The 14,976-nt window shown below is 36.7% G+C and overlaps 1 protein-coding gene across 1 annotated transcript in view; it reads right to left on the bottom strand.

Moving 5' to 3' along the window:
- agbl4 (AGBL carboxypeptidase 4) overlaps positions 1-14,976 on the bottom strand; it is a 348,143-nt gene that overhangs the window by 147,314 nt on the left and 185,853 nt on the right. The window contains exon 5 of the mRNA XM_059503964.1: positions 5,324-5,540. Within this exon, the coding sequence (XP_059359947.1) occupies positions 5,324-5,540 (217 nt within the window). The remainder of the gene's footprint in view (positions 1-5,323; positions 5,541-14,976) is intronic.

Raw genomic sequence — 14,976 nt, 5'->3', positions numbered from 1 at the left:
TTTTTATTACTTTACTGTTATTTTTGATAAAATTAAATACTACTGCTAGACATTGCAAAACAGTTTATATGCATATTCTGTCAACAGAATGTTTAAAATTTAATCAAAGTCGTCTTATCAAAGTGAATATGACACTGTGTAGAATGACACCACTGATCTCATCGATGTTCTCTCCATTTAGAGACATGAAAGCTGCAGTGATCTGACCGTATTGGATGAAACACTTCCGCTAAACAACCAGTAACAGCAGTCACTCTGCACCAACCTGACTCAAGGCTCTTCCCTATGGAAACTTTATGTGCCATAAAACAGACACAGAATAGTTCTGAAAGGCTGGTGGTCATAAAAGACTCAAGACCTGTTTTAAATGCACATCCCTTACCAGAGGTGGGTAGTAACGAGTTACATTTACTTCATTACATTTACTTGAGTAATTATTTGGGGTAACTAATACTTTTCGGAGTATATTTAAAGATGGGTACTTTATACTCTTACTTGAGTAAATTTTTGGGGAAAAATCTGTACTTTTACTTCGTTACTATGGGCGACGCTCCTCTCGTTACTTTATCTTAATGCAATAAATGTTATAAATGCTTCAGTTTATTCCAAACGCGCCGTCTACTTTTCTTTGGGCAATGAGCGATGCCCATTCGCGAATGATTCATTCTTTTGAGTCAATTCTGTTCAAAGGCTTGATAAAACCAATTGGCAAACGAGTGAATTGGTTCATGAATCAGTTTGAATGAGTCGTTCAGTTCACTGCCGCACGCGCTGAGCGTCTGAAGTGGTTCACTCGGAGCTGTAACGTTTAAGAGCATCAGCAGCGTTGAAAACGTGGCTGGAACTGCACTGAATTGAAAGCAAATCTGCAAAGGCTATTATTTGCTAGCGATGGAGATCCTTATTAGATGAACACCGCGTGTGCTGTCTACTGTTTAACAGGTAATAACAGGGCTACATTTGATTACAGTACACGATACCTCTGACATTAGTTTGTTGTACGTGTGTGGCTTATAACAGAGGGAAGTCAAGTTGAATGCAGCTTCCAAAATGAAAACTAAAGGAGGCAGTGGTGTTTTTTATTCAAGTTTAGATTGTTATAGTTTTCAAATGATAAATGGAGCCACTGTTTCTATAAAAGTACGAAAAGTACAGCTCTGGGTATCTACATACAGCGACGATGATTTTGACCTCCATTGTTGTTTTGGATTTCTGCCTCCACTTGCTACGTCATAATCACGTCTCTACTAGAGCAAGCTCCTGATTGGTTAACTTTCAGCAAAGTTCCGATTTTTCCATTTGCATGAATCACACATTACGCGCTTCAAAACACCCGAAACGCTCCATTCACGCTGCATCATTCGTGGCGCATGATGTCTATTCGCGTCTTTGCATTAACTTATCATGTAAATCACTTGCGCTTAACGATTCATTCGCGTCTGGTGTGAACGCACCATTACAGTTACAGCATTAAATATTATTTCAATCAATCACTATTACATTTTAAATAATATTTAAATATTTTATATAAAAATTCTGAATTTTCTTCTTGCAAATGCAAGTTTATATGTCCTAGTTTGGACTTTATAACTCGATTTAACTCAACAATAGTGAGTTTGTTAATTCTGAGGGGAAAAAGCCAGAGTTGTTTTCCTTACAAGAATTGTGAGATATAATCTCAAAATTGTGAGAAAATCTGAATTTTGAAATATAAAATCATGTTTACATTTGTTTATTCTTTTATTTCCATTCCTTCCATAGACTACTACTTGAAAACTGACACTAGATAGGTACAAAAAAAACCCCGTCATCACTGTTTGCAATATATATATATATATATATATATATATATATATATATATATATATATATATATATATATATATATATATATATATATATATATATATATATATATATATATATATATGAAATAAGTGAATAAATGACTTGTTTATTGTCTGGACGGTATTCAGAACATTTGACCTTTTGCATTATAGAAGCTCAAAATTTACACAGATGAAAAACAATTACACAAATGAGGGAACATTTACCTTACAATTGCTCTCCATCTGTGAATCATTCAAATAACAGCCTCATTTTCTGGGTGCTACAGGACTTTCATTTTCTCCTTCTCTTTCTACAAAATTCAATTTTGAGCAACAACATTTCAAACTAAAATCAACAAAAAACATCGGAACATACTAAATTGCAATATAGCTTTTCAATTTCAGTACAGCACAATGAGGAAATCACAATAAAAACAAATCGATGTTTTTATAAGCTTGACTATATGAATGTAAATCTGAATATATACAGTTGTAAATGGCAATAGGGAGAGACAGAGAGAGACGTGAAGTGAAGCAGAGAGTGCTGGTCAGGCCCTCAGGCTGGATTCTGTCTGTCTGCTTGTCTTTGAATCTCTGCTTTTTGTTGCAGTAAGTGCTCTTGCTAGCCTGTCAGATCCACAACTGTTGCTCTGTCTCCACATCTGGAGAGGACCAGGAACTCAGAATTCAACACAACAAGGCACCTGTCTGAGGTAGCAGGGCTCGAGTCATGTGACAGGCGTATATTGAGATTGAAGGGCTCTGGGCCAAAGGAAAATGACTGAAGGTTGCATGAGAGGAGAAGATGAAACCAGGGAGCTGTGTCTAAACAGGCAGGTCATCTGAGTCATGATAACTGAGCATCAACAAAGACTCCGAGGCCTTCCGCTTTTAAGCAAAATAAACATTTATACATGCTGAAATATTTATTCTGACACACTTATTTTAATCTACAAAGACCATGCTGCTTGTGCTATATGTTTCATTGCAAGTCTAAATAATTTACATCCATAAATGCAGATCTGAGTGTGATCTCTTTTAAATATTCAGATGGCTCGAGCGTTTCACACTAGGATATGGATAATGGATCTGGATGCGCAGCCTTCAAAACAACTTCACTCTCCATTTGCTGACGCGAACTCGACATTCGTAATGGGCAGCGGACGAACAGACAAGCTGACGATAGAAGAAGCTTCTACGCATAATCATCCATCAAAGCGACTGTCAAAACCCGCTATGCTTCTCTGTCTTTATAACGCTGTTAGAGGACTTTGATGACTAAAGATATGATAAACAGATGTGACGATTGCTGTTGAACATGACAGCTGTGGCGAGTCTGCATTTTAAAGTCGTGAAAAGTCGTATTTGGGGCGTTTGGACAGTGATTGTTTGTATTGATTGATTCATCTTCATAGACCTCTGGATAAGAGCCGATTGGTTGTTGTATTACAAATGCCAATGTAAAACATTTGTTCTCATATATACCTCACCAGCAAGCAGACTTCTAAAAAGAAACGAGTTGGACCCTGAGAGGCAAAGCATTAACAGAGCAAAAGAGGTAATTGAGATGTACTAGAGGACTCTTTTTGTGGAACGCTCTTCGCATTTACTTGCCTCATTGAAAGTGAAAGATATGAGAGAAGTAATCCCAGTATTACACTGAATCCAGGCTTGTTCTCTTGTGCTTTACCTATAGCATGTGTGTGTGTGTGTGTGTGTGTGTGTGTGTTAGTGCACACTAACTTCATCTTCACATTGGCTCTGTTTAAGTACATCACGTCTGTGTGTTACACCAGAGAGTGTTTTACTACTGCAGTCCAAGCTGTTGTACCCTCATCCCTGCTCTCTTTTTCTTCATTCCCTCCCTCTCTCCTCCATCTCTGCAGGTCATTAAGAGTGTTGTACTGCCACATACCCAAGAACAGAGGACATAAAAAGACAAATAAGGCCATAAAAAGTCCCTATGCCTGCGCATACAAATACATTCACTCTCACTCTCTCTTGTTCTATCACAATTTCCATCCTTCACTTTTTCTCCCTCACTCAGTATCTATTCTTTCATTCTTGCTTTATTTCTGACATTATATCTTCTACATGAATTATAAAAAAGGCTGATTATACATACTAATGAAATGGCAAGGAAGGCACATTGGCCCAAAAGCTATTGAGATTAGTTTTTTTTTTGTCTTTACCAAACTTAGAACCTCCGCCTGTTATTTAAGTATTATTTAAATTATAGTACTACACAATATTTTTAATTAGTTTATTTTTTTATTTTCACTTTTAGTAATTTTATGTAATTTTGTCATTTTTTATTTCTGTTAAGCTTTAAATTTTTATTTCAGTTTTATTTTTAGTAATTTTAATACTAAACTTATTTTATTTTGTTTAACTGCCCAAGACAATATTTCTCATTTTCATTTTATTTCAGCTTTGTTTCAATTAATAACAACTCTTTTTTAAAAGTTTTAATTTTAGTTAATAATGGCAAAACTGACCCTTACTCAAAATTAACCAATTCAAAGGCCTCCAATATCTATAAAAATATTATTTTTCTGTAACACTTCAATAAAAAACAACAGTGCCACCAGTTGCTTATATCATGTAGCAGCAGCAGTACCAAGTATGTTTTGTATCTTGTTTTAGGACCATGAGAAACTGAAGAACTGGAGTAATGGCTGCAGCTTTGCCGTCACAGTAATAAATTACATTTTAAAATATTTTCAAATAGAATAATATAACAAACTGTTTTGTACTGTATTTTGATCAATTACATTACAATGACTTTACAGACTGTAAAAATAAAATCGTATAACACATAACCCTTGGTTTGATATCTTGTTATCTAAAGCAAAATCATTCATACATGTTTAAGTTGTGAGAATTTTGAAGAGACAGAAAATATGGTTACAGAACTGATCTGGGTTTATGCAGTGAATGAATTGAAATGGGTGATTAAAAAAATAAAATAAAATAACAGCACCATATTCACCCTCAAGTCTGTATTTCTTGCATGGCTTTAACATATAGTTTTGCCATTTATTTTCCCCCTGATATATTTGCCCTTTCAAATCCCCATTTCAAGTGAAACTGATTTCTTTTTTTTCTCCATTGACACCATATTTCTTATCAATAAATGTCCTTTCATCAGTGGCTTCCCGTGCCTGGCTCTCCTTGACGAACGTGAAAGTGATGAAGGCCCTAAAAGAGGGCTTTAATCTCTCGAGCATTCCTAATGAGTTTTCCTCTACAATTATTTGATAAGAGCGAGACGGGACTGTAGGCAATGTGAATGATCCAGTACCTGTGCAGATCATGCACACACACAGTCACGCATCCTCAAAGAAACGTACATGTGTCCGTCCCCTTAAAGAAAACGAGTGTGCAGTGCACAGCAGACACAGGAAGATGCTAACATAAAACACACTGACAGAAACATTGGAAACGCTACAAAGACGTGCAGTAACACGGTGTGCAAACATGCAGTGACTAACCACACTGAGGCCCAGCTGCTCTCGCTGAAGGTAATCGAGATTTCTGCGCTCCAGGCTGGCCAGGTAATGCTGCAGACGTGAGTAGGTGTAAGGGTAGCAGTACGCAAACTGATAAACATCATCCTCGCGGTCGAAACAGAAGGCAAAAGACATCACGTAGTTCCTCCGATGGTCGGGGCAGCGATAGTAATACACATTCTTGGCTGGCAGTCTTTGCCTGTGACAAAGAAAGAAAGACAAGATGACAATGAATGTACTTGTTTTCTTTCACAGTGAACATTCATGGGTTGATGAGAGGATGTTCTGAAGAAATAAAGTGTGTTCATAATATATAAAAATTACAATGTGAAAACATTCTCTGTAATGATACTTTTCAGCTGATGTAACTAAGGCTGCATAGAGGTGGAAAATATTATTTTAATCACCCATATGTCATGATCACAACTCAATCAAGTCTTGACTGATCACATAAAACCCCAATCTACATGATTTACTGCCTAATGTTCTTGTCACAAGATTCTTTGGGTGTGACAGAAAATTGCTGTCTGACAAGACTATTTACTTACAACATAATAAAAAATAATAAAAAGATAAAGATGTGACAAGAAGAGAGGATGAGATGACACGATCTGAAAATAAAATAAAAAAAGAAGAGAAAAGGTGAAAAGAGAAGATTAGATGAAGTGATTAAGTGAAGAAGCGTATAAATAAAATAAAACAAATAACAAAAAAATCGAAAGAAAAATAATAGGAAAAAAAGGTGAAAATAGAAGTTTTGATCAAATGACTTGAAGTGAATAAAACAACATCAAATAAGAGAAGAAGTGAGAAGAGAAGATTTGTTCAATTGAGATAAAATGACAAAAAGAGTATAAATAAAATAAAATATTTATAATAAAGTAATAAAAGTAAACGAATAATACAATAGAAATAAAGATTAAATTAAATAAATAACAGAGATCGGCGAGAAGAGAAAATTATATGAAACTAAGTGAAGAAAATAGTGTAAATAAATAAATAAATAAATAAATATAAATGAAATATAAAAAAAGTCTGGAAACTTGCAGGCCGATCAATCCTCTTCATCCCCCGCAGTCATTCACAGTACTGTGGTTCAGTCAGCTCCCTCTCTCTCTCTCTCTCCCTTTAAAAACCCATCTAGATGAAGGCAAACACTACCAGCAAACTGTAAACAATCACAATTTCTGCAGTGCACAATGAGCAGCCTGAACAATGAAAGCAATGTTATTTGCATATAAAATGATATACTGTGCTGTTAATCAGTTTTATGTGGCACTGCTGAAAGTAAATCTGCACATCTGCAGAGAAAATGAGAGAGAGAGAGTGAGCAAATAGCAGTGAAGGACAGGCAAAGAACATACGATGGAAAGCATTGGAGGGAATAACAGGGGGAGGGAGATAGTGAGAAGATGAGAAAGAGAGGAAAGATCAGAGCTGGGCTGGGCTGGGCTGGGCTGACTGTGGGACAGGGGAGAGAGAGATGGAGAGAGAGAGAGAGAGAAAGATCAGATGGAGATGCTATCTATGTGAACAGCACAGACGCTTCCACACGGCCATACTGATAAGAGAGAGGAAACAGCTCTCTAAAATCAGCCTCCAGTCCTTCCATCTCATTCTTTTCTACTAAACGACTCACATACCACTGTACACTGATGGAACTGGGTTAGTGTCTTTGTTTGAACGCTTGAAAAGTTCTAAACACACACCTGTTCTTCAGTGACCCATATGCATAAATGCAAACAAACACACAGACATAAACAGTGGGATCCAAAAGTCTCAGACTATGTTGAAAATATGAGTTTCTAAATCATGTTTAAAGCTGAAAATATACTTTTTAGGATTTCTAACATTTGAAAAATACGTTTTTTTTCTAATTCTGCACTTCTGCAATTCTGCACTGCACAAAATCCTGGTAATAGAAGTTTAAGGGTTTCAAACTGTTTAATATAAGAAAAGTTATGATGTAAAATTAAATACTTCTCATTCTGCTCTTATCTTTGTAACTATTTTAATATATATATATATATGGCATTGATAACTATCAAGCTACAAATACTAAAACACTCGAATCTGTGTTTTAATATTAAATATGAAAAACTACTAAAACATTCTGAAATTCATTAATTCATAAGCTAAGCATATGATTTTATGATTTGCAAAAAAATAAAAAAGCAAAAGCCTGAGACTCTTTTGCAAATACGAGATTCAAAATGATATTTAAATCTGGTAATATAAGTTTTAGGATTTCAAACATTTTAATATTTTTTAAAATTATGATATAAAATGAATAAGAAATATTTCTAATCCTGCATTAATCTACATCAATATTTTAATATATTAATGACATTGGTCACCATCAATCTAAAACTACAAAACATATTATTTTCATTCATTTAAATAAAACAAAATAACTTTGCATTATATTAGAAACATGCAAAATTGAACTAAATGTTAGAGGTACAGTATATGTCCATTTTTCAGAAGTGAGCTAGCTACATAAGTGTTGTTTTACAGAATCATCAGGCCTGTTCCAAATGCTGTCAAGGTAGGCAGTTTACAGCAACCAACATACAACATATGCATTGCTTAGCTTGTTTCCTCTATTAGCAAGCCCCTCGAGTGCAGCATTGTGATTGGCCGTTTAAAAGAGCATGCTCCACCCTGATGTTCATTAGGAACCCCGTGAGAAATAAAGCTAGCGTATATAAAACTATGCAGATATGAAACAGCCACACACAGTGCAAGCCAACATAACAGAGCATCATCCACACACACACTACAGAATGTACACACGCTCATTCCCAGACTCCTCTGCTACCTGAACAAAGTGAACCGCTGAGCCGAAATAAAAGTGAATGAGCTTTTCTCTGTGAAGGAAAAAACAGCAAATGAATGATCAAGCTGAGAAATCCTCTAGGGGACTAGTATCTCTACGGGTCTCAAAAGAGTGTTAACACACAGGACAGGCACCTGCTTGGTCCGAACCTCATTCTAGTCTATTAAGTCAGTTTTCTCAAAAATATTTAACATTGATAATAATTAGAAATGTTTCTTGAACACCAAAGGTAAAATGGTCCCTAAAACAGCTAAATCTTTAACATCCCTATTTTCTCATTTCAAATATATTTCATTTATATATACATGCACATATATTTGTGTATAGAGAGTATGTATATGTGTATACTGTATGAGTCTCATGCTCAGGGTCAGCTGTGCTCGCTGCAGTATTTGGCCTGCTTTTGAGTGGGGTTAGCTTCAGGACCCCAGGCTGTTTGCGGTGCACCCCGACTACCCTGCCAAGCAGGCATTAGCCCTCACAAACACAAACACACAGACGCACACACGCACTCACACACCTTTCCCCACGCAGGGTTAATGAAACAGCGTGACACCTCACTTTATTTTTTTATTTATCTGTTTGGGCATTATCCCGGTTCCTCTCCAGCGTTTGACCTTGTTGGCTACTGAGCGAGTCGTGGCTATTGATTTTAATTACCCAGCGGGAATTTACTGCTCGCCTTTCCTGCGCTGCTGCGACGCTATTGGCCAGAGAAAATAGCTTTGTGTGTTGCTCCTCCATGTGATAGAGAGAGAGAAAGCTGGTGAATCTCGAACCTGCTGGGCGTTTTTCTATCTTCTCTGCAGTGTATGTTCTCCCCTCTATCATTCTTGCTCTCCCTCTCTCGTTGTGGCTGTTGGTAATTTGTTTTATCTAAATGATAGTGCCCCATGCCTTCCTGTGCTGGTGGATGTGGTACAATGCCCCCGTTCCAAAACACATTTATCTCGCTGTGTGTCTGAGGGGAAAAGAAAAAGAAAAAAAACCAGGCTGGCGGACAATAACCTACACACACACGGCTTAACAATTGAGCTGCCCACCAAACGCCTCAGCCTTTTATACACACTCCCCACCCTGAGGAACACACACACACAGCGAGCTGTTGCTTTCCGGCTCTCTTTCCATATAGAGAAAAGGTCAGTACCTGAAGCTCAAGGTCATGGACTTTAAAAATGAAAGAGTTTTCATAACTTGCTAAAGAATCCCAAAGTTTCTTCTACTCGAGCGGACAGGGCTATCGCCGACTAGCGCTTGTATCTGTTTTTTTTTTTTTTTATGTGTGTGTGCGTGTGCTGTTAGCTAAATAGGCTGGCCCATACCGAAGTGTCATTCCCCATCGCGACGCTTTTCAACTCTGTTAGCAGGAACACGACGGGGCCTTTGATGACGCCGCGGCTGTTGGCTTTCCTCTGAAGGGAACTAGACGAGGGGGAAAATTGCTAGCTTTTATACGGAGCGGGACATCTTGTCTATATTCTCAGAATCAATCAAGCGTAGAGGTCATCGCAATGGCTCCTGTCTCTCTGACTCTCTCTGTCTCTCTCACTCGGCATTTGTCGCCCTCCCCTATTCTTCTAAGAGCACTGGCTGTCATCTGCTTAATGGTGTGAAGGTTAAATGGTTTCAAATATGAGCATGAAGCTGTCAAGTGCCACGATTCTTCTCTCATCCTCCTGACAAAAACAGTTGAAGAAAAAAAGGGGCTCTATTACACGTACGGATATTACATTTCATCGCAACAATGATACTCTCAGATCTGTGCAGGCTCTTTTGACTTTGGACGTAGGCCCGTATTGTGTAATTATTGCTCAAACAAGCGATCCCTCTTCTAATGCATTTATTGTTTTACATTTGATACCGTTTCTTTTCTCTGGATTTTTCCGCCGTAATGTGAGAGGTAGAGGGAGTGGAGTGGCCCTCCTGTGATTGATCTATCATTTGGGACATGAATCAGATGGGAGAATAGAACTGGATGGCACAGTTACTAAGCAACCTCACTTGCTTTGTGGTCGAGCTGTCCATGTGCGATGGTATGTTTGAAATGAGTGGTTTTTGGCGTGCGAATTCACTGTGTGATTCTCTAAATGGTGAAGAGAGTTGAATGCATGTGGAGGATCAGAGATAGCAGAATGAATCTATGAGCTGGGACCCAAATTAGCCAATTTAGGGAGAAGGGTGGACATTGTATTTTGTGTTGGTTAATCACAGTAGATACAAGTCATGATGGAGGTTGCCAGGTCTCCAAGATATTCTGGACTAGATTGGACTTGAGTCTATGGATTTTTTACCCATTTTATCATCTGCCCAGAGTTGATAAATTGTTATTTTATTAACATATTTTAGAACTGAATTTTTTTTTATTTCTTTAACTTTTCTTTAGTTTTTCTCCACTAAATGAAATCATTTTTTCTTTATATCTTGATATAAAAATTTAAAATATACAATAAGCGGGAAATTATACAGTTATAATGTAAATTCTCAAAAGCACTTTTGCTAAAAACAATAACAACAACAACAAAAAAACAAGCAAACAAAAAAAGCAGTGGCATTTGATGCAAAACATTACTGATAGGTTTGTAGTTTTCAACACTGTTTTATTGATGCTGAAGAAAATGATGTTGTCTAATATTGCCTACAATAATGTTATTTGATTTAATATTTAAGTGTCATTTAAAAAAGAAAAAACTAGATCTGCTAACCTACATGGTCAAAAACTGTTTTTCAAAGTTGACTGAAGTACATTTTACAAGAAAACCTATTTTAGACTTTCTACTCTATTTTGCCCATTTTGTAATAATTTTTTCAAAGTTTCATCTACTAGATATTTTACATTAGTTTCATTCTAAGAAGGCACGGCACAAAAATGAATTATAAGAGGCTCCTAATATTGATCACAGCACAGCATTTTATTTTACAGATGCTAAGTGAGCCTATGGGGTTTACTGTCTTTAATAAGCAGTGACAGATTAAATCGGAGTCTATCATGATCTATTACCCTCACTAGATTGAAATGCATAGCTGAATTTGAGCTCAAGTGTTTATGTATTCTGCAGAGTAGCCTGAGCTTGTCTATCGAGTGGTATCATGGTTGAACATGCCAAGTGCGTGCATTAAGCACACTGACACATGCACAGACACAGACAGATACACACACCCACACGCATGTGTTGGAGTCTGAGATGCAGTGCTCTTCACAAGCGCAGGGGGACACGTGTAATATTAGCACTAAGAGCCCTGGCCATCATACTGTCTTCACAGCTCGTAAATCATCCACTCATTACAGCTCAGATCATAAACGTACACCCCTGAGAGAGAGAAAGAGACAAACTCTCAGGCTAATATATTCCAACCTAGTGCTCTTTACGACTGCTGCCCACCAAAAAGAGCGTCCAGGCACCTCTGGGGTGATATTGGATGGATAATACTAGAACATTGGAAAGGCAAACGGCACATTCAGATGCACTACTACAAGTTGGCCTGTCTTAAAAACTAAACGGAGAGAGGATATGGATATCCCGGGTGTCGGTGTTCAGATTAGCTGTGAGATTAAGCGGCCTGTGTACAGGGGCGCTGGAGAGATTTGGCACTCATTACTATTGAACAAAATACAAAAATTTACACCAAAGGCTACAGGAGCTATAAAGGCTAAACGGTAAGTGGTTAATCAATACAGCAGCTCTGCATAGGGCACGTTAATGCTGTGCTGGCTGACACAAACACATCCTGACATAAAGGACAGGCCCTTTTATATTACTTCAAGTATAGTACACACTGCAAAACAGGAACTTGCTGCCCTGCCCACTTTTAGACACTTACAGTTCCACTTACTGTCGTGTTGCCAGCATTATGGTGCAGACTAAACTAAACCCAGACTACGTTGATTATGAGATCATCTCATCCTTGGCTGTCTGATCTCACACAAACTCATTCACACAGCTTTGCAAGAGTTGATTCTAGACAACATGTCAAGTCAACAAACAACATGGAGAAAGTGTGTGACGTTTTTGCACTGAACATACCACTGCATAGTTTTTCAATTATAAAACAATAGACAGAATCTTCAGCACTGTATAAGTGATTTATTTGAGCACTAGAAAAATACAATACGAATAATTTGTGTAAGAAATAATAAAAAATAAATAAATAAGAAGAATTAACTATAGGCCTATGCCAATTACAGTATATCCTGAGATTGCTAGAAATACATTTACACTGATAGACACTCAAACAGTCTGTAATCACATGCTGATGGCTTTAATTCAAATGGTAATCATACAGATGCGCCACATATTCAATAATCATACTCTTTTTATACAGACTGCATTCACACTGATAGCTGTCTATCACACGCTGTCTAGAATCACAGCGCGCGTCACAAGCCGAGAATTCAAATAAACAATATTCCGCTTATCTTTTACTTTTTTTAGTGGATGGTCTCATCCTGTTAGTGACACTGTATGCTACAAGACCATGCTGTTTTTTTACTACCATGACAGTTTTTTGAGCGTAGTTTATTCCATAACAGATACAAACAATACTGTCCCCAAATAAATGAGACGTAAACAAAGGAATTACCATCCATATTACAACGTTATTGCTTTGTTGGACTAAAAGTGCGCTATGAGATATCATTCAGTCGACCCTTACCTTTCTAACTCAACCAGGAATTAGAGCTATGGATGTGTTTATGACTTGTTATTACGATGAATCTGGCACGTACTGCATTTGGATGTGTACTGCTTATACAAATTTAACAAATACATTTCTTATAAGCTTTCGATTGAAAAACAGCATTCTGTCATCGATGCTTGAGGCGTAGACCTTCATAATGATATATAGTTTGTATTGATGAATTTTGTCCCATTTCATTTAGTCTATTCATAAACATTGACACATGAAAACAAAGAGCGCTCAGTGCGTCGGCGTCCAGATGCAGGTTAACAGGTTTTAACTAAAATAGTAATATTATTAGTAATATTAGTAATAGAACATCAACAAATAAAATTTATCTTAATAGTCTAAGGTTAAATTATCTGAAAAATATAGATTTTATTAAGTGAAAATTACAAATGTGACCTTTGAGGTAATACGCTCCCATTAGTTGCTGCCATTTGTATTATTTAATTTAATCATTATTATAATTCATAAAGTTAATATTTAAGCATTCCATGAATTAGATGCACATTTAAAACGTGTTCATTATTCAGCATAACCTATAGGCCAAATTGGGGAATCATCCAATCTGTATAATTAGTCTACTGCCACTAAAACATGGTTTCAATTAAAACAATAGGCCTATAAATAATTGATAACTTCAGCTGTAAGGGATTCTGTCATTTGATTTTTCTATAATTCAGTTCTTCAACTAAACTGTTAAAATAAACAAATGTACATAGAATATCTGATTTAGTTTTTTACATTAATAACATTTTGTAAGTAAAATAAACAGTAAAAGCACAGAGTTTTTTTTTTTTTAACAGCAGCATCTTCCACCATCTTGCCCTATTATTCAGGCATACATATCATCTTTCTCTCTTCTATGCATATTGCTCATTTCTCTTGTTTGCTGGAGATGGTGTGCACACCTGGCAGGTGGTTCAGATTTCAAACAACTTTGGAAACATAGTTACGAGCGTAACTCACTTGTGTACATGGAAAACATTGTGATCTGGGGCTGTTAAAGACATGAAAGGGTGACAAGCTTCTGTCTTGTAGTGTTCACTAAGGTTTATGGACATTTAACAACTGAGGCCTATATGCAAATGCATGGAAATGAATGGGCACTAAATAAATGAAAAACAAACAAACAAGCGCAAGGAAATTCGAAGAAACATGAAAACAGTAATCTTCAGATAATTGGTTACCGGATGGCTCCAGCAGTGTGCAGGTGGCTAGTGTGGCCCCTGTCACTGGCTGTGTGTGGGAAGAGATGAGATTTCCCTATATTGTCTATAGTGATGCTATAAGAAGCAACATCCACAGACAGAGAGAACAGGCAGAGGGTCAATAACACAGATTCTCTTTACGAATCAACTACAAGAGCCTGAAGTGCTCCTAACCCATCCAATCGTAATAAAAAATGCTTTAATCCAGAATCCCTACTATTACCTAATAACGCTTACATTCAAAGACGCCTATAATGCATGGAGAAAGCTAACCATTAGCAGTCTCATTCATCTCTATGGCAGTTGCTCAACTGGTGCAGAACCTTTCAGAAGTATGTGATTTGAAATGTGTTTCCGACCTCATTTAACTTTTTGAGTCAGTCACCTGAGCTGTAAATGCCTGCAAATTTAGCTAATCACACCAGATATATACTATCCATATAGACACAAAAATGAAATTATTTTGAACCTTCTATTAATTTATTAATTCTTTAAAAAATGTATCACGGTTTCCACAAAAAAATATTTGAAATGTTTCTCGCGCACCAAATCAGCATACTATATTGATTTCTGAAGGGATTGTGTAAAACTGAAGACTGGAGTAAAATTCAGCTTTGCCATCACAAGAATAATTTAATATAATAAAAATAGAAGTTATTTCAAATAGATCTAATAATTTGCAATATTACTGTTTTACAGTATTTTGATCAAACAAATGCAGCCTTGGTGAGCATAACTTATTCCAAAACAACAAAAAATGAAAAAACTTTTGCTAACATCTCAACCTCTACACTTCAGAAAGCACTGGCTGACAGAAAACTCTTTCCTTGGCCAGTAGATGGCCATAGATCTTGTGTTTAGGGCCTCAAAGAACTGACCCAACCCTTTAATCTAAAATGACTCATCTT

The sequence above is a fragment of the Carassius carassius genome, chromosome 21 (assembly GCF_963082965.1).
Source record: "Carassius carassius chromosome 21, fCarCar2.1, whole genome shotgun sequence".
Taxonomy (NCBI): domain Eukaryota; kingdom Metazoa; phylum Chordata; class Actinopteri; order Cypriniformes; family Cyprinidae; genus Carassius; species Carassius carassius.
This window is presented reverse-complemented; position numbering and strand designations above follow the sequence as displayed.